Source organism: Lissotriton vulgaris, chromosome 1_1, assembly GCF_964263255.1.
Source record: "Lissotriton vulgaris chromosome 1_1, aLisVul1.2, whole genome shotgun sequence".
Classification (NCBI taxonomy): domain Eukaryota; kingdom Metazoa; phylum Chordata; class Amphibia; order Caudata; family Salamandridae; genus Lissotriton; species Lissotriton vulgaris.
The window spans coordinates 462,682,892-462,704,057 of record NC_141685.1 but is presented as its reverse complement, the minus strand read 5'-3'; the positions used below and the strand labels follow the sequence as shown (position 1 = coordinate 462,704,057).

The window sequence follows — 21,166 nt, the reverse complement described above, 5'->3', positions numbered from 1 at the left end:
ATGAGCCTAAAGCCGCCCCTGATGATGGAATAATAAAGTAGTCGAAGTTACCCCATGAGGATGCCCTAAGAAACGGGAAATGACCCTGTGAATCAGTATTGGGAGACATTTTGTGGCGCACTGTTATGGATGTAGAGGGCCTCACACTTAAGGTAAAACCAGAGGTAAGCAACATATTGAAAAGTCCTTCGAGTTGCTAATAACAGAGTAGAATTCTAAAGCATATTTACAGGAGTTTGGGGGATTATTTACTAAATAATATTCGTGTACATTAATTCAATCAATGCATTTTAGACACTTGAATTAGCTCTCGAACAAACTCAGATGGTGTGTGCCTGGTTGTGTTCCATTTTCTTTCAGCTGGTATGACTTTGCACATGCTTCTTGGCCCTACAGCTCTAGAACCCAACCCTGAAACTACTCAGCTTATTTACTTCAGCTATTACAGTAGTAATGTACTAACTATTAAGAAACCATTCCACCTTCGCCATAAATTCCGTCTATAGTGGCACAAAAACCCAGCCCAAGCTGGACTTTTTTGCCAACTCCACCCTCCCAATTTTATGAAGCATGTGCATGGTAATTGCTAAGAGCAATTAACAGCCACAACAATGCCTAACAAAAGAATGCATGCCTCGCTTCCAGGCTGCCTTCCACGGTCGTTCAATCGAGGGTCAGGCAGTTCCTCAGAGGCGGCTCCTCTGTTATGGTGGTGGAGTATCGCGCCACCGTTGAGTGGCAGCAGATTTAAACACATCAGAAAGAAAATGATAATAAAAATGTTTATTGTCATTTTATTTTTCATCTGACTTGCAGGCTGCCTGCAGACCGAAACACAGGGCGAGGCAGGGGCATCCAATCTGATGACAACAGCTTGCAGTAGGGAGGAGGAGTGGTTGGCACTGCTAAGTGCGCATGTTGGTCTGGCTGGCCATCTTAGGGCGGTCAAACCAACATGGGCACCTAGCATTTCTCCAACCCGAGCTGTGCTACTCAGCCAGGTGAAGAACAGTCCCAAGCTCACAGGCAGTCTGAGCAGCAAACCAGGCTGCTCAGACCAATCCCAGGCTGCTCTCAAGCTGGGTAATGGTATTCCCAGCATGAGAGCAGAGTCAGGATTGGCATCTGGGAGCCTGAGCAGGGTGCACTAGCCCTGGACTGCCACAGTCGAGGATCTGGAGAGGAGCAAGGTGGCTTACACAGTGGCAGGTAAGTGCTGTTTTATAATTTTATAGTACATTTTTTTGTCTGCGTTTTTATCATTTTTGTATTCCCCCGCTCAACCCCCAACACTGCGGATTCTGAGCAGCCACCACTGGTTTCCAGATGCACATGCCAGTCCACAAGTGCCCACAACCTCTTTTGGGGGGCACCTTCAACTTACAGGCTATAAAGGACTGACTTAGCGCCAGCCCTGCCCTTCAATTCTCGAGGGTTCTCTGGGACCACCCACAGATTAGGCGCAGTAGTGTCACAATTTAAAGCAGTGTAGGGCATCAGCTCTGTAACTTCTGGGGCTGCTTATCAATCAACCTGAGGCTGCCCCACCCTTTCTCATCATCAGAGGGTGGGGTGAGGTCAGCAAGCAGACCGGAACACATGTCAGGGACTAATTTTATTCATGTTATGTTTATGTTATGTTAAGTAGTTTTCTAAAGAGCATAGCTGCTCAAGGGCTTTCCAACGCGAAATGACAGAACTGTGGAAGAGAAAATACATAAGTACATTAGAAGTACTGTGGAAATTTCCATGTCTTTAACTTGTTCCTGAAACTAGATTCCACTAATCTTAATTCACGTGACAATGTTTTCCAAAGCTTAGGTGCCAGATGTGAGAAGGATCTACCTCCCCATCTTGCTCTCTTGATTTTTGTAGTTCTTAGAAGGTGTTCATGAGACTATCTTAGACTTCTGTTAGAGACAAATGGCACAATCAAGCCTCTGATTTTCGGGGGAAACTCTGTTGGGTATTGCTTTATGGGTCAAGAAAAGAGCCTCAAATTTGATCCTGGTGTTGATCGGAAGCCAATGGAGCTGTTTCAGATGCTCCCCTACTGGTTCATAAATTGGGACCATACACAGAAGCCTAGCTGCAACGTTGTGCACAACTTGAAGTCTTTCTATACCATATTTTGGGGAGCCTAGGTAGAGTGAATTACCATAGTCAAGACAGGAAATCACCATTGCATGAATTACTCTTTTCCTTAAATGTTTTGGAATCAGCTCCAGGACCTTTTGGACCATTCTAAGTAGTCCAAAGCAGGAACCAGCCAGCTTTTTTGCTTGTACTTTGATTGTCAATTCCCTGTCCATCCAGATTCCAAGATTCTTAATGGATAGATTCGGAGCTGGTGAGTTTTCATACAGTTTGGACAGCTAAGCAGAGGCCTGGGCACCAGTTTGCTCCCCAGAAGCATCAATTCTGTCTCGTCCCCATTTAACTTCAGGGAGCTACTTGTCATCCACTTCGCCACTTTTTCCAGACATGGTGCCAATTGTTAACAGTCCAAATTTACTCCAGTATCAAAAGAGACCCCCAACAGCGTATCATCTGTGTAGGAGATCCTGTAGATGCCAAACTCCTGGACGATATCAACTAACAGTCCCATATAGACATTGAACAACGTAGGGCTGAGCGAGGAACCCTGTGGCACCCGACATATCAATTGTATATTGTCAGAGAAATGGTTGGATTCCATGACTTGGAAGGATCTATCATTTAGAAAGGACACTAGCCAATCCAAGGCTTTAGCTTGGATCCCGATTTCCAAAATTGCAGTTAACAGTGTGGTAGGATCCACGCTGTCAAATGCTGTGCTCAGATCTGAGAGCAGTATTGCGGCTGAGCCACCTTGATCGAAAGTGCTTTTAAGCTCTTCTGAGAGTGCTTTTAAGCTCCTTCAGGTTTCTGGGAATTAACATTGGAAATCAATGTTTTGGAACACCTGCCCCTGTTTTTCTTGACCCACACTTTATGGATTTATGCAAAACTTTCCATGAAATAGCCAAGGTGAATGAACTTTTGTTTTGGAAAGTTTTGTGCAGATTCGTCAAAGTACTCCTGTTATTAGTGAAACAAAAAAAGTTGTAAGGCTTTTTTTTTAGGTTTTAGGGATAGAAAGTGTTAAGCAGTAATAAGGGTTTTTTTTTGTTCAGGGATGGGTACCAATATAGTATTGATGTAAGCTCCCACAGAGTTAAACAGCACAATGTAATAATACTCATTAGAACATTGGAATGTTGGGTGCTCCATTGCAGACAATGGAGTGCTCCCTACTTCTACGGGCCGGTAAAGGCCCGCAGAGCAACATTCCAATGTTCTACAAAGGCTTCTCGAAGTTCGAGGGGATTTATATCCCCTCGACCTTCGAGAACCCTTTGTTTAATTTGTTAGAACATTCTGCCCTCTAGTGGCAGAATGTTCTAATAGCCCTTCGTAGCAGTGCTATACCGGCTATTAAAGTCCCGCTGTTTCGTTAAAGTCCCTCGCCTTCGGCTCGGGCCTTTAACGATTCAGCGGGCCTTTAATAGCCAGTATAGCCCGCTACGGCGGGTTATAAGGCTATAATATGTGATGTAATGTACTGGGATGTAATGGCATTGACATTTATACCAGTACGCATTCCTAGCTTTGTTTTAAAGCCTTCTTCCCGGGACCTGCGGCTCTATAACAGGCCCTGTTTGTTCCTGGCAAGGAGAAGTAAGCGGCTGCCTTCTCCCCTCGCTCAAGTAAGATTGTGTATGAGAGGTGCTGCTGCCCTGATGCTGAGTGCTGACGACCCTGGGATGGGGTGATGAGCTCTCCCAACTCCGCCATTTTGACTGGGGCTTGTGACGGAGACTGGTGCCTGGATCCTGAGAGGGGCTGCTGTTGGTCTGGGACCTTCAAAGACTGGAGTGACAGGAGCATACACTGCATCCCTTCAGCTGGCTGGCTATATCAACTATGGGTCTTGTTGTAAATAACGAAGTCCTTGAGCCAGGTACATTTAATAAGCTGGATTTAATTAGGCTTAGTTCCAGATTAAGTTCCAAGTATTTGAGTATAAGATAAGAATAACCCCACCAGGAGTGGCCTCCCTGCCACTCAGCCTGCCTGCCATCAACTGCCTATCCACACACCAGCCAGGCACCCAAGATTCTATGATGACATCAGGCATTCCGATACCCACACCAGCTGAGCAGCAGGGAAAGTCACACAAGCTAAGTATAACAGGTCTGCCTTTCACTTGTGGCCGTGAGACTGTGTTTGCGGGTGTAGCAGTGCTTGGGGCCCGGGGAGAATCCACTATCTGGGCCTGAGTATTACAATTGGCAGGGAGGCCCGAGGTCGTCGGCTAGGGTGTAGACTTAATACTTGGTGCTGGCCCAGACTAATGCAAATTATATCTGCTGGTTCCTGATTCTGCTGGTTTCCTGGCTGCTGCTGGGCTGACTACGCTTCCCAGATCTCTCTATCGGCCGCACACGGCTGTAACGTCATCCGAGAGCGCCAGGGGCGCTTTAAATCGCCCTGCACACTCCCGCACCTCAGAACGCGCGCGCGGACCATGCCCGGATGAAGCCCGGCCAAAGGGCAGACCCGTCTGAGGCCGAAGGAGGCTGGGCTGGGCCACCCCCCTTTCAAGTGTGTGAGAATTGTTTTCTTTATTTTTTAACTCTGGGCACTGACGCTGATTAACTGTGAAGATATACTTGTGTGATTGACTATGACCACCAAATGGAAGATCGCTGGCCAGAGGGCAGGGGGTGGGGGGTGTAGTGGGAATGCTGGATGCGTTTTTACTAAGGGCAGAATCAATCCTACAGCATGAAATCCAGCTGACGGAGAAAAGGCTTTCTTTGGACTCATATGTAGGACATAAAAGATCTTCATTGGGGTCGATAACATTGGCTAAATCTCCCTTGAGTGCCCCGCAAGTTATGATCCGCTCAAGTAGGGAGTCACTTCACTAGTGGCCGGTGCGGCTGGCGCACTGGGCGACTTAGATCCGGTCAATTTATGTACTACGGAGCCTAACCAAAGCCCAAGGTGGAGCCTTTTGATGACCCTGGTGGGGACTACTCCAGTCCAGGAATCGGATCTCCCTGTTTCCCCTGTCTTACCCCAAGCCCTTACTATAATGGCCCCCGGGCAGTCCAAAGTGATTGATCAACTAGATCAAAAAGAACTGTTAAGGAAATGTAGAGTGGGGCTTGTTCGCCTTAATCCATGCTGGAAGAGGGAGGGAACAGGGAAGCAATTGCAAAACGTACAAGGGGTGGCGTGGTATCTAGGGGAAAGGCTAAAGCTAAGCTTAAACATCAAACCCTAGGGACACGTGAGAATCCCTCCCCAAAGACTAATTGCCCTAACTCCCTAAATTCCAATTCGCCCATGTTGATGGATCATGGAGGCGACCCTGACCATTGGAAACGCCTGGAGACTTTAATTTCTGTTCTCCTAGCACCTTTTTAAAATAAATTAGGGGCGATCTTAGAAAAACTCTCTATTTTTGAAAGGCTCTCATGGCCAAGGTAACTTGGGAGTATGTGGATGTCACAATGCTGCTCAGGGGAAAGACAAGGGACCAGTGGCACCATCACTGTCAAGGGAGGCTGACTTTGCAGGGGCTTGTAACGAGGATGTGACTCATGGAGCAGGAAATAAGGCTACTGGTAATGTGCACCCAGTTACGCTACGACCTTTAAATTTGCAATCGGGGTCGGATGTGAATAGTGCGCTTTTGCCTAGGGGAGGCCAGGGGTTAGTTGGTTTGACGATTGATTCCCACCCAGACATAGAGAATATGCCTAAGTTGGGGGCACCCCAGGGAAATCTAACTGTTGAACAAGTTAAACCCACTTTGAACCCCCGCAATTATCACAGAGACGGTCCCGCTACGTCACACCACGTGATTACTAAGCCTTCTCGGGATATCTTAGATCTCCCACTGGCTGCATGTCCTTATGTTGTGGTACTGGGTGGCATCCCCCCACTAAGACCGGACCAACCTGAATCCTGGATACAGTTGCGTAATAAAACTGTAGATCGGTTATCCAGACATAAAGGCTTTAGGGTAGCCATAAGTAACAACATCATAATGGTACGCAGAGTTGGGTGGGTTGGGCAGTCGCAAAAGAACATGGAGGGTGATTGTATGATTGTTAACTTCCGAAGTCCTGCGGTTGTTCAAACGATCTTAAGGGCGCAGGTCCTATGCCCTACGTCAGTCACATCAATCGGGGCTATGCGGCTGGGATACCCAAGACTGACTACCTGTTAATAACATTGCCCCAAAGGTTTTACTGAATCCGGAGGTGGAAACGGAGGATGCAGCACATCCCCCTTAGTTGGCCTCTAAATATTTCTCCCCCTGTGGATGGTCAGACCGCTCCTCCTGGCACTGCCAATCTTGCTTCCACCCGGCTTCCAACAAATGGAGGTAGCACAAATGTATTATCTTGAAACATTGCTGGCCTAAGGGCCAAAACGGGGGATGTCAATTGGGAAACTTTTCTTGCCACCCATCTTAAAATGTCATACAAAGCAAAGCTGATAGACACATGCTCACTTAATATTTTGGCAGTTGAATTGACGTGGAAGAACTTGCCAACTCTTCTAGTGGTTAATTTTTATAATTCCTTCACTGTCTTTTTGTCTAATTTTGAAGGGAGCGCCGATACTTATTATAATATATTAGTCCTTGGAGATTTTAATATTCACACTTTTCCCACTAATTGTTTAATAAACCTAGAAGAGGAGTACGATACCCAGGGGGTAACTCACTTTGAACACACCCCCTCTGGGTCTTTTATGGAAGGCTTTTTATCGATCCATAATTTGATCTGCCAGACACAGTCAGAGAGGATATCAGCTGTACCCACATATATCGGTCAAGGTTGCCAAAGCACAATAGACTACATTCTAGTCTCAGCCTCATTGCTGACTTGGCTAGGTATATTAAGGGTAACAAACACTTGCCTTAGTGACCATAATCCTCTGACACTGGACATTGATATCCAAGCTGTTAACTGGGTAAGGCCTATGACTAAACTCTCCAATGCCAATATTGCACTCATAGATCAAGCTCGCAGAATAAGGTGGGAAGTGACTAACTCTGATAACTTAATTTACAATCTAATTAGTGTCTGTCCACTAGAGTTTAGGATTTGTTCAGAACAGGAATCCCACCCGTCACTGGTTCTTGGGGCTTTTGAGAGAATTTCAACCCAATTGGTGGCGAATCTAACTGTAGTCGGTAGATCAAGGCCTCTAAAATATAAAAAATGGTTTGACGGAACCTGCGTGAGTACACATAAAGTACTCATGCAGGAGCTTAAGCAAAAACCCAGGGTGGCTGATAGAGTCAAGAACGCCAGGAGGGCATATAAAGTGGCAGTGGGAAATCGGAAAAAGCAACTAAGAGAGATGGCATGGGAGGAGCTTAGCCAAGCCAGCGTTCTGGCAATTAGCATCAGATTTTGGAGCGCTGTCAATAGTCCTTGCTTTGATGAATCATCAAACTCTGATAAAGACTGTTTAATCCCTGCGGAGAAGTGGGTTCAACACTTTTGGAAAGTGTACAGCAATGGGACTAACGAAATACCCGCCCACATAGCTGGCAGAGACCAGGTCTCACCATTGTTTGGTTTTTACAATAGATGGAGTCACTAAGGCAGTTATGACTACGTCAGGGGGTAAAGCCCCAGGACTTGACGAAGTTTCGGCCGATCTTTATAAAGCAGACCATAAATTATGGGCAAAAATTTTAACTCATGTTTTTAATGCAGCCACCAGGTCTAACTTCCCCCCTTCTTGGTCAAAGGCGGTGATTGTACCGACCTTTAAGAAGGGAGCCAGAGACGATCCGGCCAGTTATAGGCCTATTTCGCTTCTGGACTCCACAGCAAAAATTATGGGGAAAGTCGTCCTTGCTCTCCTTACGGCGTGGCTTGATCATAACAGTATAGTTTCCGATCTTCAATATAGCTTCATGCAAGGGAAAGGTACGCTAGATCAATGTCTTAACCTCCACCTGGTAATAGGTAAGTACGCGGTTCAAAGCATGGGGACCTTCATCTGGCCTTTATAGACCTAACCTCAGCTTTCGACCTTATTAACAGGTCAAAACTTTGGGCGATCCTTCAAGACATAGGTATTGAGGATGACCTGATTTCTCTTTTAGCGGCCATCCAACAAAACACATCAGCAGCAGTGCGCTATAATGTAGATGGGAGCCTAACTGATTCCTGGGCAGTTAAGAGAGGGGTCCGGCAGGGGTGCATTCTGACCCTCCTGCTGTTCACACTCTATATTATTAAATTAGGGGCTGCCCTGACCCCCTGTTGTAAAGATATCCCTAGCGCTGGCACTAAAATGATTCCTGCATTGTTGTATGCCGAAAATGCAGTACTAATAGCAAGGACAGCAAGGGGGCTGCAAAAGCTTTTAGATTGTTTTATAGATTTAATGTAGTCCCTGGACCTGATTACAAATTTTAAAAAGTCACATTCCATGTCCATTGGTTCTAAGCTGGCAAGGAGGGCAAAATTCTACTGCAGGAATCTGGAACTAGTAAAATGTTCTGCTTTCCCGTATTTAGGGGTTCTTTTTGATGACCAGCGTTCATGGTCCATGCAGCTCACACACAAAAAAAACATATTGACTAGAGCTTCGGGGGCTATTCTAGACTTTGCTAAAAGAATTGGCTCAGAACCGCTACCAGCACTCATGAAGATCTATAATGGCATGTGTCTTCCAATGGCGACCTATGGGAGTGACATCTGGGGATACATAGAGGCTAGAGAAATACAGGGGGTTAAAAACATCTTTTTCGTAGATTATAGTCGCTCCCGTCCTCTACCCCAGTTTTTAATATACATGAGGACCTGGGAGCAGGTTTTATCTCTGACCAGATTGCGATTGCCCCACTATTATGTTGGCTGAGAATCTGGGCCCAACCCCCACCAAATCTTAATCAACTAATCATTCAAGACTGCATGTCCTTAGATAAGGGGCTAGACATCCCATGGGTTCGATATATTAAGACCCAAATGGAAGTTCTTGGATGCCCCGATTTGTTTCTTAGCCCCAAAATGCTGGGCGATTCAGCCATCAGGGCCTTCAAGCGGCAGTTTGTGGATAGATCGATGTTAATGAGGTTGGAAAGGGAACTGGCAAAACCACAGTGAGAAGTTTTGTCACAGTGAGCTTAGGTAGATAGCTACAACCATATTTTCCTATATAAACAAGCCCTATCATTTGTTTGTTTTAATAAGATTTAGGCATAATATGGTCTTCTGGCTTTTAGCATTGCCGGAAGGGTTTTTTAAGGAAGGGGCTTTAAATCCCTGCCCCTGTGACAACTCCTCTGAACAGAATACTCTCCATATAATATTTTTCTGTGCTTATTTAACTCACTAGGCAGAAAATGTATTATCCCATTACTTAGAGGCAGTAACTTTGTACAAGTCAGGCCAGCGCTGGCATATTTGCAGATGCTAGCATCTCCAGTGGTGTGTTTTGGGGTTGCAAGCTTTTTAATAGGTGCAATCCGGCATAGGAACAGGTTACCATTTAACCAAAGTCTGGACTCTATTTTAAATTTTGTATCTAGTCTTTTTTTACTATGTTACAATGTTCTCCTCGTATGATACTGGATAAGATTAAGATGGGATGAATTGTATTTTATATATTTATTTTACTCCAAGGTCTGATTAATGCTGCTTTTTGTCTTGTTCAGGGGGGTATATTTAATTACATGAAGTCGTCATGCAATTATGTCTAAAGCATTATACTCATGTCCTTTGTATGCTGTTTTAAATTGTTTTGTTTTGTGTTTTGTACTTTGATGGTTTTAATGAATCGAATAAAGTTACATTTTGACTGACTGACAGTACGTTGCAATGTATAAAATAAAATCAGAATAAATTGGACCAGCACCTTGCTACTTAAAGTGCCCTGAATTTCATCAGTATGTTTTAGGACAAGGTCCTTTGTTCAAACGCCTACCACTTTGAAACGCAACAATCCACCAATATGATTTGTAGTTGAATTGAAACTCTTTTAAACCACGGCGAAGTGTGCCCTCTAGCGGCAACCTCTCAAATCAAGAATCACAATGAGAAAACAGGCTAGCACTACTCAGGCATGGCAGTTAAGGAGTAAAATAACACAGACATTATTTTTTAACACAAAAAAGTATCAACTTAATGAAAATTGTAGAACATACTTGTTAGGTGCTCCCTGAATATTCGTCAGCAACGTAAAATTGTTTCTCACACTTCGCAAACTCGCTAGCACCTGTGTGAAACAGAGGTATCATATTAATAGCTGAATTAATATTATTATGCATCACACATTTAAATGACGGCTAGACCATAATTGCATTTAAAGTACGATAATAATGAAGTAGATGTTTAGTACGCACCTGTGCAAAAGGGGTTACTATCAAGTCGTCTCCATGTCTAGAAAAATAAAACATTGCAATCAATTAATTGTTACTTATGTTCATGATTCATAAACAGTATTTAGCATTAGTGTTCATAAAATCCCCAACCCCGGCTTTGAAAACGCACTGTAAATACAAATGAGATGTCCCCTCCCCAAAGAATTTCTTGTGGCAAAAAATAGAGAACGGCGGTCTGGCTTGCGGTGTGAATGAGTGTGTGAATGAGTAAGACTAGCGCTTCCAAGTATCGAGGCACACGAGTTGGAAACACTGCAACAATTGATTCGATTATTTCTATTGTAAAGTATCTGTTATGTGCGGAACTTCAACAATATTACAAAGTTCAGTCATTAGTAACACTTTCCAATTATGTTTTTAAAACCTATGATAACACAAGCAGGGCTCCAGGCTCATCACTATGCAGGGATGTGCATAGCCGCGCTTGCAATAACTGAAGCCAGAATAATAAAGGATCTGCTATGTTTTTGCTGCAATAAGAAGCAGCCTCGGCCGGCAGTGGGAGTACCTGCAGGGCAGTGACGTGGGGAGGGGGAGGGGCAGGGTGGGGGTAGTAAATTACGGAGCTTCCGAGGTAAGTAAATATTTAAATAAATAAAACAAATTTCGTTGAGTGCACTGCATCACCAAGGGCCAGATGTAGGTCGCCAATTACCGGTCGGTAACGGCCGATTTCGGCCGTTACCGACCGGTAATTGGTTTCTGAGATGTAGGGGGCCGGAATTTGACCGAATCTGTAAATTTACCGATTTGGTAAATTTACAGATTCGGTAAAATACCGACTCGGTATATATACCGAATCGGCAATTCCAGATGTGGGTGGCACAGTTTGCAGTGCCACAGGCCCTTAGGAATTCTTATTTTACCACCCAATCCTATTGGGTGGTAAAATACCCAATTCCAGTGTTCATGCACATCTGTGCAAGTATACCTATGCCATGTGACACACAGACATGCCCTTAAGCCTGCAATTGGGGTGCTACAGGGTGTCAAAGTGACACCCCGTTCCCCCTGCCAGGATTCGGTATTTACCGAATCGGTAAATACCGATTCGGTATTTCCCATTGATTCCTATGATCTTCAAGGCCCATAGGAATCAATGGGAAATACCGATTCGGTATTTACCGATTCGGTAAATACCGAATCTTACAGAATCGGTAATTGGAAAATGAAAATTACCTACATCTGCCTACTTCCAATTTACCTACTCAGTATTTAAGAGTCGGTAAATCGGAATTACCTACATCGGGCCCCAAATGCGATGCAGTGCGCGCAACAAAATTCCTTTTATTTATTTAAATTTTTACTTACCTGTAAAACTCCGTAATCCATACATTACAACCCCCCACCCTGCCCCTCCGCCTCCCCACGTCACCGCCCTGCAGGTACTCCCACTGCCGCCCGCGGCTGATGAGCAGTCGTTATTAATAGCACTGGTTTCGAACCACATTTATTCCCAGCTCTGATGTTGTCTGATAAATTTAAATATGATGTATTTACATGGAACTTACTACCCCGAAGCATTGAAGACAGCAAGGTTTCCAGGACCCTACTGCATTCAGGGAATGTGGGCCCCATGCCCCCAGCTGGGTTGTAAAAGACAGAAATGACTGTGGCGCCCCTCACACCAATTGTGCAGCAGTGCACTGCACCTGCTGCACTAATGCGGCCTCAACTCCAGCAGTGGGCGATGGGTCATTTACCCTGCGGAGGGGGATCGTGGGCGGTGCACATGTGCCTCCATCCGCCATGCTCGGCAGGGTGGCAAAACACCAGGGCCAAGATTTACTAAGATCTGACGCAGCGCAGCAGAACAACTTACTGCGCGGATCAAAGGTAGAGGACAGGAATACTCCATAGCTGCTACATATGGCGCAGGCCTGCTCTCTCTCTCTCTGCGCTGGTGCATTTGTGGCTGCCAAGCATCCATGCAGGCGCCCTTGCGTCAATGTGCACGGGTGCCTGCGTTACAGCCAGGATTGATCTTGTGCAGGAAGCGCACCTTCATACACAAAAATAATCCTCGAGATATTTTCCTCTTTCTCCGTGTGCTAGAATGCATCACATATAAAGAGGGAATAAAGAGGAGAAATAAACATATTTCTTCTCGTTATGCCTCACTTGGGAAGGAGTACCATTTCGAGGCATTTCCGGGTTTATTAGTCCAAGTAAATCTGGGAATGGGCGAAAAACTATGGGCAGATGCGTGGGAACACCCACACTCCACCCATGGAACTCCGTCCTAATGCGGAGTAACGTAAGGCACTGCACTGCCTTGCGTTACTCCAGATTTACTATGTCACGTAGAGCCATGCAAGTGGCTCTGCACGGCATAGTAAATCTTACTTAATGGTTTGTGTTTCCTTGCACCACTTTGCGTGAAGCAAGGGCCATGCAAGCCCATGACAAGTCTGAACCCAGGTATTTTCTATAGATTGAGTGTGGGAGGATAGTGTTCTCTTGTGGACGATGGAGCATGGCTAGATGCCATGTATTTGCTGTACTGTGGGTACGGTGGATTGGAGACTCCTGCCAAGAGTGAATGGGGAGAGAGGCCAAGACATCATGTACTTTGTTTTTGGATTTTGCGACAAAGCAGACTGTTATCCAGAGGGTAGTTGGGGAAACCAGGTACTTTTTAGGACAGACTGGAGTGGGGGAAGTTATTCAGAGAGTGGTGGTGGTGGGGTGGGAAATGCGGTTCTTTTGGATTGGAGGGGAGAGGGAAGGATATATCCGTGGGTGGAGGGATTGGTGCCAGGGTGCCATGTCCTTTAAAGAAGGGCTGAGAGAAGGAAATTCATGTTCTGCATGGTTCCCCCATGACTCTGCTTCTCCTTGCCTGTTGGTCTCATCAGTGCAACAGGATTTGGGAGGGCCACAGACAGCATTATATTGTAGATGGGTAGCGGTTAATAGGGGTGATATGTGTGTATCTCGGTTTCACTACTGCTGAATACAAAAATCCTGGAGTAATTAAAGTGACAAACCAAAAATAAAGTAAATAAAAACATTGAGCAACAACAAGTAACTACCATGGGCCAGGGTATAGGTTTTAAGGTAATGGAAATGAAATGACATAACAAATATGGAATAGTTGGCAGAGTGGCTTGCTGCTGAAGATGGCTGCCGTGACCTAACAAAGCTCGCGCCATCCACCCAAACTCATCGGCATCCTAAGTCTATAGGCCCAGGAATCGGCTCACCATTGATCCCTATTGAAGTGAAGGAGGCAACACCCCTGACTGAGGGGTAATTTGTTTTAACTGATAGTGCCTGGTGGCCCTCACTGGAGGCTGCGATCCCAAGGCGTTGCTGATATGGTTGATATCTGTACTCACATAGAGCAAGGGGGCCATGCCGCCATGCCCCTGACTGCCTACTAGGCTATTGTGTAGCCCAAGGGACCTGGGGGACATTGCTGCTAACTGGCCGCCTGGGCTGTTCACTTCCTGTGGTCTGCGCTGTCCTCTGTTAGTTACAGCCTGCAGAGCAATGGGCGTGTGTGGTATCAGACAAGCTACGGAGTGGCATCCTGCTTCTGAGGGCCCATGGATCGACACCCCACTGGATCAGAGCCCAGAGGAGATTGCATCACTTCTGACCGGGTAGTTGATCGGTGCGACACTGGCATCCTGAGGCATCACCTGGACCGTTGTGGCCCGGAGGCCGCTTGAGCACTGAAGAGGCGCAGTGCTGAGCTCTTAGGCCGGGCCCTGGGATTGAGGTGGGCGCACCTCTGTGCTGTTGGCTTCCTCCTTGATCATGTTGATGATTGAAAGACCCCCAAGCGGTAGTCACTGCTGCTGAGACCTGGCGATGGGAGCTACTCGCTCCCAGCCTTCAGACTGGCCCAATGCGATTTCTGGCCCGTGCTGTGGTGGCTGAGATGCTGACCCCAGATTGTAGGATGACACTTCCTGGTGAGAAGCAGGTGCTGCCCCCAGATATAGCTCCTACTGGAGTGCAGTGTAGACTTCTAAGCCACACAGTGACAGTGGCGGGCCTGCTCCACTCCCCTACTATGTACCACATTCTTCTGACCATGGGAAGTGGGTCCCCCAATATTATACCCTAGACCTTACTAAATAGCAGTGGTACTGGCGCCGGGATGGCCCTAGTCCGGGGTCCTGCCTCCAGAGTGGAACTGTCTTAATGCCTCCTTCTGCTCACTAATGTGACCCTCAACAAAATAAGGAGATAGCAACACAGTAATCAACATGACAACGATAAAACCCCCCACCAGAACAAGCAAGGCAACCTAAAAGAAATATGCTCAACCTAGTGGATCAGGGCAGTCTACCTCTAAGCCCACAAAGCTGGTGTTGCCTGTGCTATGCCCACGGAAATGACTGGAATTCTGGCGGCCATCCAACAGTCCTTGGAGGCGCTTAAAAGTTGGTAGAGTGGGTATGGATGTTATGCTATTGCGTCAAGACCTCTGTCAAGCCATTCAGAGGATCCCTGAGCTGAAATCAGTCTGTGGAGTGGAGGACACAGCCTCAGAGACTACTGCATGGCTTATGACTATTTGTAAAGAACTCACCTGAGGGTGGAGGACACAGAGGGGAGGGGTCGATGGAACAATATATGGTTTGTTGGATTTTCTGAGGGGTGCAAATGCAACTCTCCCAAGAGGTTCCTGAACCATTGGATGGGATCACTTCTTTCTGCGTCCTTGCTATTCCCCTGTTTCATAATTAAGAGTGCACACAGAGAGCCCTCGGTAAGAAACAGCTGCCAGTAGTCCTGGCCCATTATTGTGAGCCTGCTGAATTACTCTAAGATATGCTTGCTCCCAGGAGTAATTCCTGTTTCAGTAAATTATGATTTTCCCAGACTATAGCAAAACGGTCCAACAGCAAGGGCAGTCCTTCATGGCAGCCAAGAGAAGCAAAGGGAACTCAACATCAGATTTATGCTCCTCTTTCCAGCCAAGTTTAGGGTCATCTGCTTCACCAGCTGGGCTACATGCACCTTTTTAGAATGTTTGCAATTGGGAATTGTTGGGAGATGGCTCCATGGTGCCCCATTGGCAACAGTCTGCGGTTGATTACACAACTGATTTATCATGTTTCTGAAGTTTTGTGAGGGAGTGGTGGAGATGTTATAGCTATAGTTTGTATTCCTTGTTCTTATTGATGACTCTAGCACATATCCATGCTAAAACGCTCACCTCTGGACTTAGCGCCTATAACCCCTCCATGCTGACTGTCCACATTGAGTGTTACAGATTATCTCCTAGGACATAAATGGCCTTCTTGACAAGGTCAAGAGACCAACACTAAAAAATACAGTAGGTAGACATTCTGTTTCACCGAGAGACCCATATGCTGGGTCCAAGGTTCCCTTTCTGGTACTATATAGGTTTACCCAAGTGTTCCAATCTGGGTTCACAAGGGGATCGAGAGGTGTTCCCATCTTGATTAAGAATCATACACCCTTCAAGGTGCAGAAAGAATGGACAGAAGGTGGGGCAGATATATACAACTACTTGCTCTTGTTAATGTTAACGCCCAACCGCCACTGTCTTCCCCCTTCTTGGAGGGGATCACAATGCTAGTGGGTGACCTCCCGAGCAATCCTAACTTTTTATGTGCAGAGACTCTGCAGTTATAGAGATACTGCAAGTAAAATACATTTGTGAAGAGCAAACATTCGAACTTACACAAAAGTGTAAGTTAACCTTTGTGAATCAGGCCCTAGGATTATGGTTGTCAAGGACCTAGTTGTGATTTTAGGCTGAGCGCAGTAGAGAGGTGGTTGGCTACACAAAATGTGTGACCAAGTCAATTTTTTTTATTTCTAACTGAGCTCAAAGCCTTACAGTGCGTATGTTTCCAAGGCTGAAGCTGGTGAGCGTTCCCCAAAATCAGATACATTGCTGTTGAGCAATTTGGTTTTCCAACAAAGGTTCTGTGCTGGTCAAAGCTAAATTTCGTAGCCACCAAGATAGCTTCCAGACTTGCCAATTCAAGATTTGGTCACTTTTTGGTAGTCAAAGTACACCAACAGAGTAAGGCAGGACGCTATGGGCAGGTGGGCAAACTCGCTGGGCTCAACAAGGATTGATTCCTTCACACCGAGGTCCTACTAAACCAGTTTTCAGTGTATTAGAAAGCTCAAAGCAAGACAAACCGGGTTTCTTTGTGTAACCTTGCTGGACAAGACTCAGGAACTTGTCTCGGTCCTCGAGAAAATGAATAAGTCCCACTTTTCTCCAGCTGCTGGAAACATTATTTTCTGGTCACTCTGCATCTTAAGGTCTTTTAGGTTTCTAAGCACCAGGTTTCTCACAAGCCATAGCTACTGCAGGGTCTAGTCGTCTGTGGTCAGCTGGGACCCTCTTGGAACCATTTTGCTATTTGTGAGAAGACAAATAGAAGGATATCGACCTATCCCTTGGAGAGCAGCTCCAGTCTCCAAGTGACAGCAGGAGTCTGTAGTCATTGAATATTGTTCTTCCAGCAGGGCCTTCTTCTTCAGGTGCAGTCTTTTTTAACCCTGAAATGTTCTGAGGAGGCAGCGTGCGGTGCTATACTTATCATAAGCACTTTTCACTGATTAGTGATTTGTTCATAACCATTCCTGTTACTTTCACACCCAATATCACCTTCCTTTGCAGCACTTCCTGTTTAATAACTGTAAAAATTATTAAAATCCCTAAATCTAAAATGGCTAACCCCTTCTTCCATCATAATGGGGTCTGATTCTCCTAAACCACTCCCCTTTTATATTAGGTCTCCTTCCTCTGTCAGGACCTAGAACTCTTTTCACCTTAAGTGAGCCAGAAAGTCAAGAAGACTCTGAGAATGAATGAGAACAGACCCCTTATAGCCCCATTTGGCATCTCCAAGTCAAAACCGATAGTGAAAATGCTTTCCTTTGTTCTAACAACTATACATATCCTGCCTCCCAAATTGCTAATTCCTGTTAGGTGGCCAGTCGCTGGCAAGACCCCTGCCTTCTTGGGTCAGTGGGCATCCTATTTTCCTCTGGAGAGGAGGGTCATTAATTCCAGCCAGGAATGGGTGCTGGGTCTCTGGAGGTGATATAAGTGGAAGCTAAGTTTTAATCTAATATTAATACAAAAACTATTAAACATATATTGAGTCAATATTAATTAAAACAATAATAGCCTCCGGTTGGTGGCCATAGATTTGGGATCTTTTGAAATGCCTGAGTCCACCCAGCAAAGATGCCACTGGTCTCGTTGTATGAAATAATAGAGTCTTGTGGGTTGATGTGGACACCTCTGTGCATATTTTTAACATATTTATTATAATGTTTGCAAACATTATGTGCTACCATCGCTAGCATAAACTTTTGGAAACAAGAATGTGATTGAATTATGATAAGGCATTGCGAACATTGCATAAGTCAGCACCATCCTAACTGATTAACAACATTTGTAATAATGTCAACATTGAGTTTGTAAGATGAAGGATGAGTGCTGCCCCAGGAGAACAACCACTACCTCCACTTATTCTTCCAACGCTCCCTTTGTTCCTGGAGCCTGTAGGAATACACTTGCCCCCAGAGATGCCTTTGAAGGGTTCAACTGAGGCATTGCAGAGATGCACAGGCTCCTGCCATCTCAGACTCAAGAGAAAGGAACCCTCACTCTCGTCTGATTGGCTGGCACTGTGAGATTTTGAGATGAGCTGGACATTGATTAGCAGTTTGGTTTCAGCCAACATTCCAACTTATATATATACATATATATATATATATATATATATATATATATATATATATATATATATATATATATATATATATATATATATATATATATATATATATATATATATATAGCTGCAGAGCAGCTCACTGATTATTTTCTGTACATAAACCTGAGCGGTCCCTTGCTCCTCCAGGGCGGCCAAAGTCTGGAGGTGGCGTGTTGGCCACTTCCTCCTGACTCGGAGTCTCCTGTTCTGTTGGCCAGCCCTGATGCTACTGCAGACCTTAAATAAATAGGTGATGAAAGATGCCCTTCCTAACTCGCAGTGCATTCATACCATTCAGTTTGTCCTTCCTTTGGAGGGTCCCTTATAATATAAAGTAATCAACCCTCAGAGATCACGTTATGAGTGCCCTATTGATCCTGATGGGGTTGCTAACAGGAGTTTCCAGGCCACTCAGATTACAAGATCTGCGGGAATACTGTGGGTCAAGGTTTTTGTAACTGACCCACTTGTAATGGGCACCATGGTGGAATATATCCTTGCTGAACCTGGGGGCCCTATACTAGTGGTCCGGTATTCAGCCTGTTATTCCACCACGCACCCGGAAAGACAGATGCTGTGGTAATCTATGATTCAGGGGTAGGAGATTTACCGCTGATTACAAGGTTTTGGGAAATAACATGACGGAATAGATGTTTTTGCATGCTTCCTATATGTTTTCCTCATGTTATGGCCCAGTTTCTCCAGCACATTGTCATAATGTCCTGTTAAAAAAAACAGATCTTCAGTGTTGCCCTGAAGCTTGTAATCCTGATGGATTATTCATTGAACACTATTAATGAGGCCTTTGGCCACCTACAACAAGGTTAACACTATCCAAGCTATTCAGCTACCACGTTGATTCTGTAGTGTCCTGCTAGACTCGTCATGCAGCAGCCCCTCTCTAGGGGCAGTCCTAACACCCTCCCCACACCCTTCCAACACGACCATCACCAGCCAGGTGACCCTGCTGTTAAAAGGGGCCGGACGCACGTGCCCTGGGCCAGTTATGCATCCATATACCTAGTGCCTGCGTGGCCCTTTTTATTTGAGTATGTGGGCTTAGGGCCCGACGATGCCACAATAGTGACGAGGTGGGCCAGATCCTGCTGCCTGCCAATCTCACCCATGTCAGCGGTCCTGTTGCACTGCGATAAGAGAAGGTGCAGAGAGGAGAGCAGCTTGACAACATGCTGCCAGGAGAGAATGCCACAACTCTGCAGCAAGGCCAAAAACACCACTCGATGGAGCCGTGAGTGATGCAACAAAAAAAATGAAGAACTGGCAGACCGGCACAGGAGCTGGTAAACAGAAAGCCAGTGGGTGTTGAGGCCTGCTCTCTATGGATCCTGCTGTCCTGTCCCCTTTTAACACATGGTGTTTGTGACAGGCCTGAAGCAGGTGGCCTCCTCCCCCACCGCAGTGAGCTATAAAGTCCTCTGTGATCAAGAGGTGAGGCACGTTCAGTCTGAATAAAGGGGGCATGGGACAAGATTACTAGGGGCCTTATTTATGAAGGCCTTGCGCCACCGGTGCGTCACTTTTTCCCATTTTAAAAGTGACGCACCGGCGGCGCAAGACCTTCATAAATAAGGCCCTAGATATTCTTCAAGTGGATACACACATATTCATGTTCCAGGCCTGTGCCGATTAGTCACCGCTTGAAGCTCATACCCGCCCCCTGGATTTACCAGCGCAGGCACCACAGCTGTTTCCCCAGTCTCGCACACTGCCTCAGAGCTCCAACTGAAGCACAGACCATCAGCTCTGCTTCCCCCACAGGTGAGCAGTGGAACTGCACCAGATGCGCTCCATTGAAGAGCGATAGCGGGAGAAGCACTTTAGACCAACTGCTGCTACCTCGAGATTGAGGACAAGCACACTGCACCTGTTGGCCTGGTATCCTCACTTATCAGAGGTACACGGTCAGCACAAGGGGCACAATGCCTCACCCAAAAGGGCACAGGACATCTCCAACACTGTAAGCCGTCACAGTAGCGTCAAGAGGGCACAGGTGTGGTACTAACAGATTGTAACCCCTGCAGGTCACGTCCAGGGAAGTAAGACTGCCAACAGCTGAAGCCCCACAAACCGACTGTTTTAGCCTAGCCATCAGGGCCATGGACTGCAGCATTAAATGCTACCCCTACTGCTGAGCAGTGGTACTGCACCAGGCCATTACCTGCTAAAAGGAGTACCAAAAGTAGGGACACTGCCTGAGAGAGACAGTGCAAACAAATCAGGGTGGCAGAGCCAGCAAGAGAAACCAGCCCAGAGCTGACAAGTTGGAAGGAGAGGCATCTACTGCATTGTGGCACTGCCAGTGAGCCGGCTCCAGATAGGACGCAGACAGGAGCCTGTTTCCCCAACGAGGTGAGGAGAAGAATAGGTAAGCCGAGTAGCACAAGGGAGGAGAGCGCTCCGACCATGGCCTCCGCATGGCGAAGGTGTGGAAGCCTCACAAGAGCAAATCCAGCGCAAGAAATGAAACCTACCCAGTGCAACCAATTAAGGAGACTGAGTTTACATACCCCATAGACACCATACTGGCTGTCCAAGGCGGCCAGATGGACACACCCCCAGGAAGAAGGTCCAAGGAAAGCGAGGCCAGACCAGACGATGGACATAAGCATACAAAGCAGCGCTTGACACTAGGACTGTATCATCCCATACCTTTACTCATACTATGCCACATCTCACCAACCATGCCTGACTGCAGGAAGGCCTCAAGGTGCAAGTCCTGCGCCACGCAGAGAAAAGACGCACAACCACAGCACCCTACTGCCCATGGTAGAAAGTCCTGGGAGAGGGAGCACCACGGAGTAAGAGCTCCAAGAAGGACCCTGAGGAGGGAATATATGACACATGGCATGACACCACACTGACCCAAATAAGAAGAGGGTAAGGCAGCTGGAAGGTACTCAAGGCAGAGGGACAGACACACATCTACGCATGGAGTAGCAGCTCCAAGACGATCCTGGCCGAT

General features: G+C 46.2%; 1 protein-coding gene across 2 annotated transcripts in view; it reads right to left on the bottom strand.

Moving 5' to 3' along the window:
* PDE4B (phosphodiesterase 4B) overlaps window positions 1–21,166 on the bottom strand; it is an 804,711-nt gene that overhangs the window by 287,782 nt on the left and 495,763 nt on the right. For both annotated transcript variants that reach the window (XM_086953749.1, XM_086953754.1), the window contains exons 3-4: window positions 10,412–10,448; window positions 10,214–10,284 (exon numbers count right to left, since the gene is read on the bottom strand). In XM_086953749.1, the coding sequence (XP_086809875.1) occupies window positions 10,214–10,284; window positions 10,412–10,448 (108 nt within the window). The remainder of the gene's footprint in view (window positions 1–10,213; window positions 10,285–10,411; window positions 10,449–21,166) is intronic.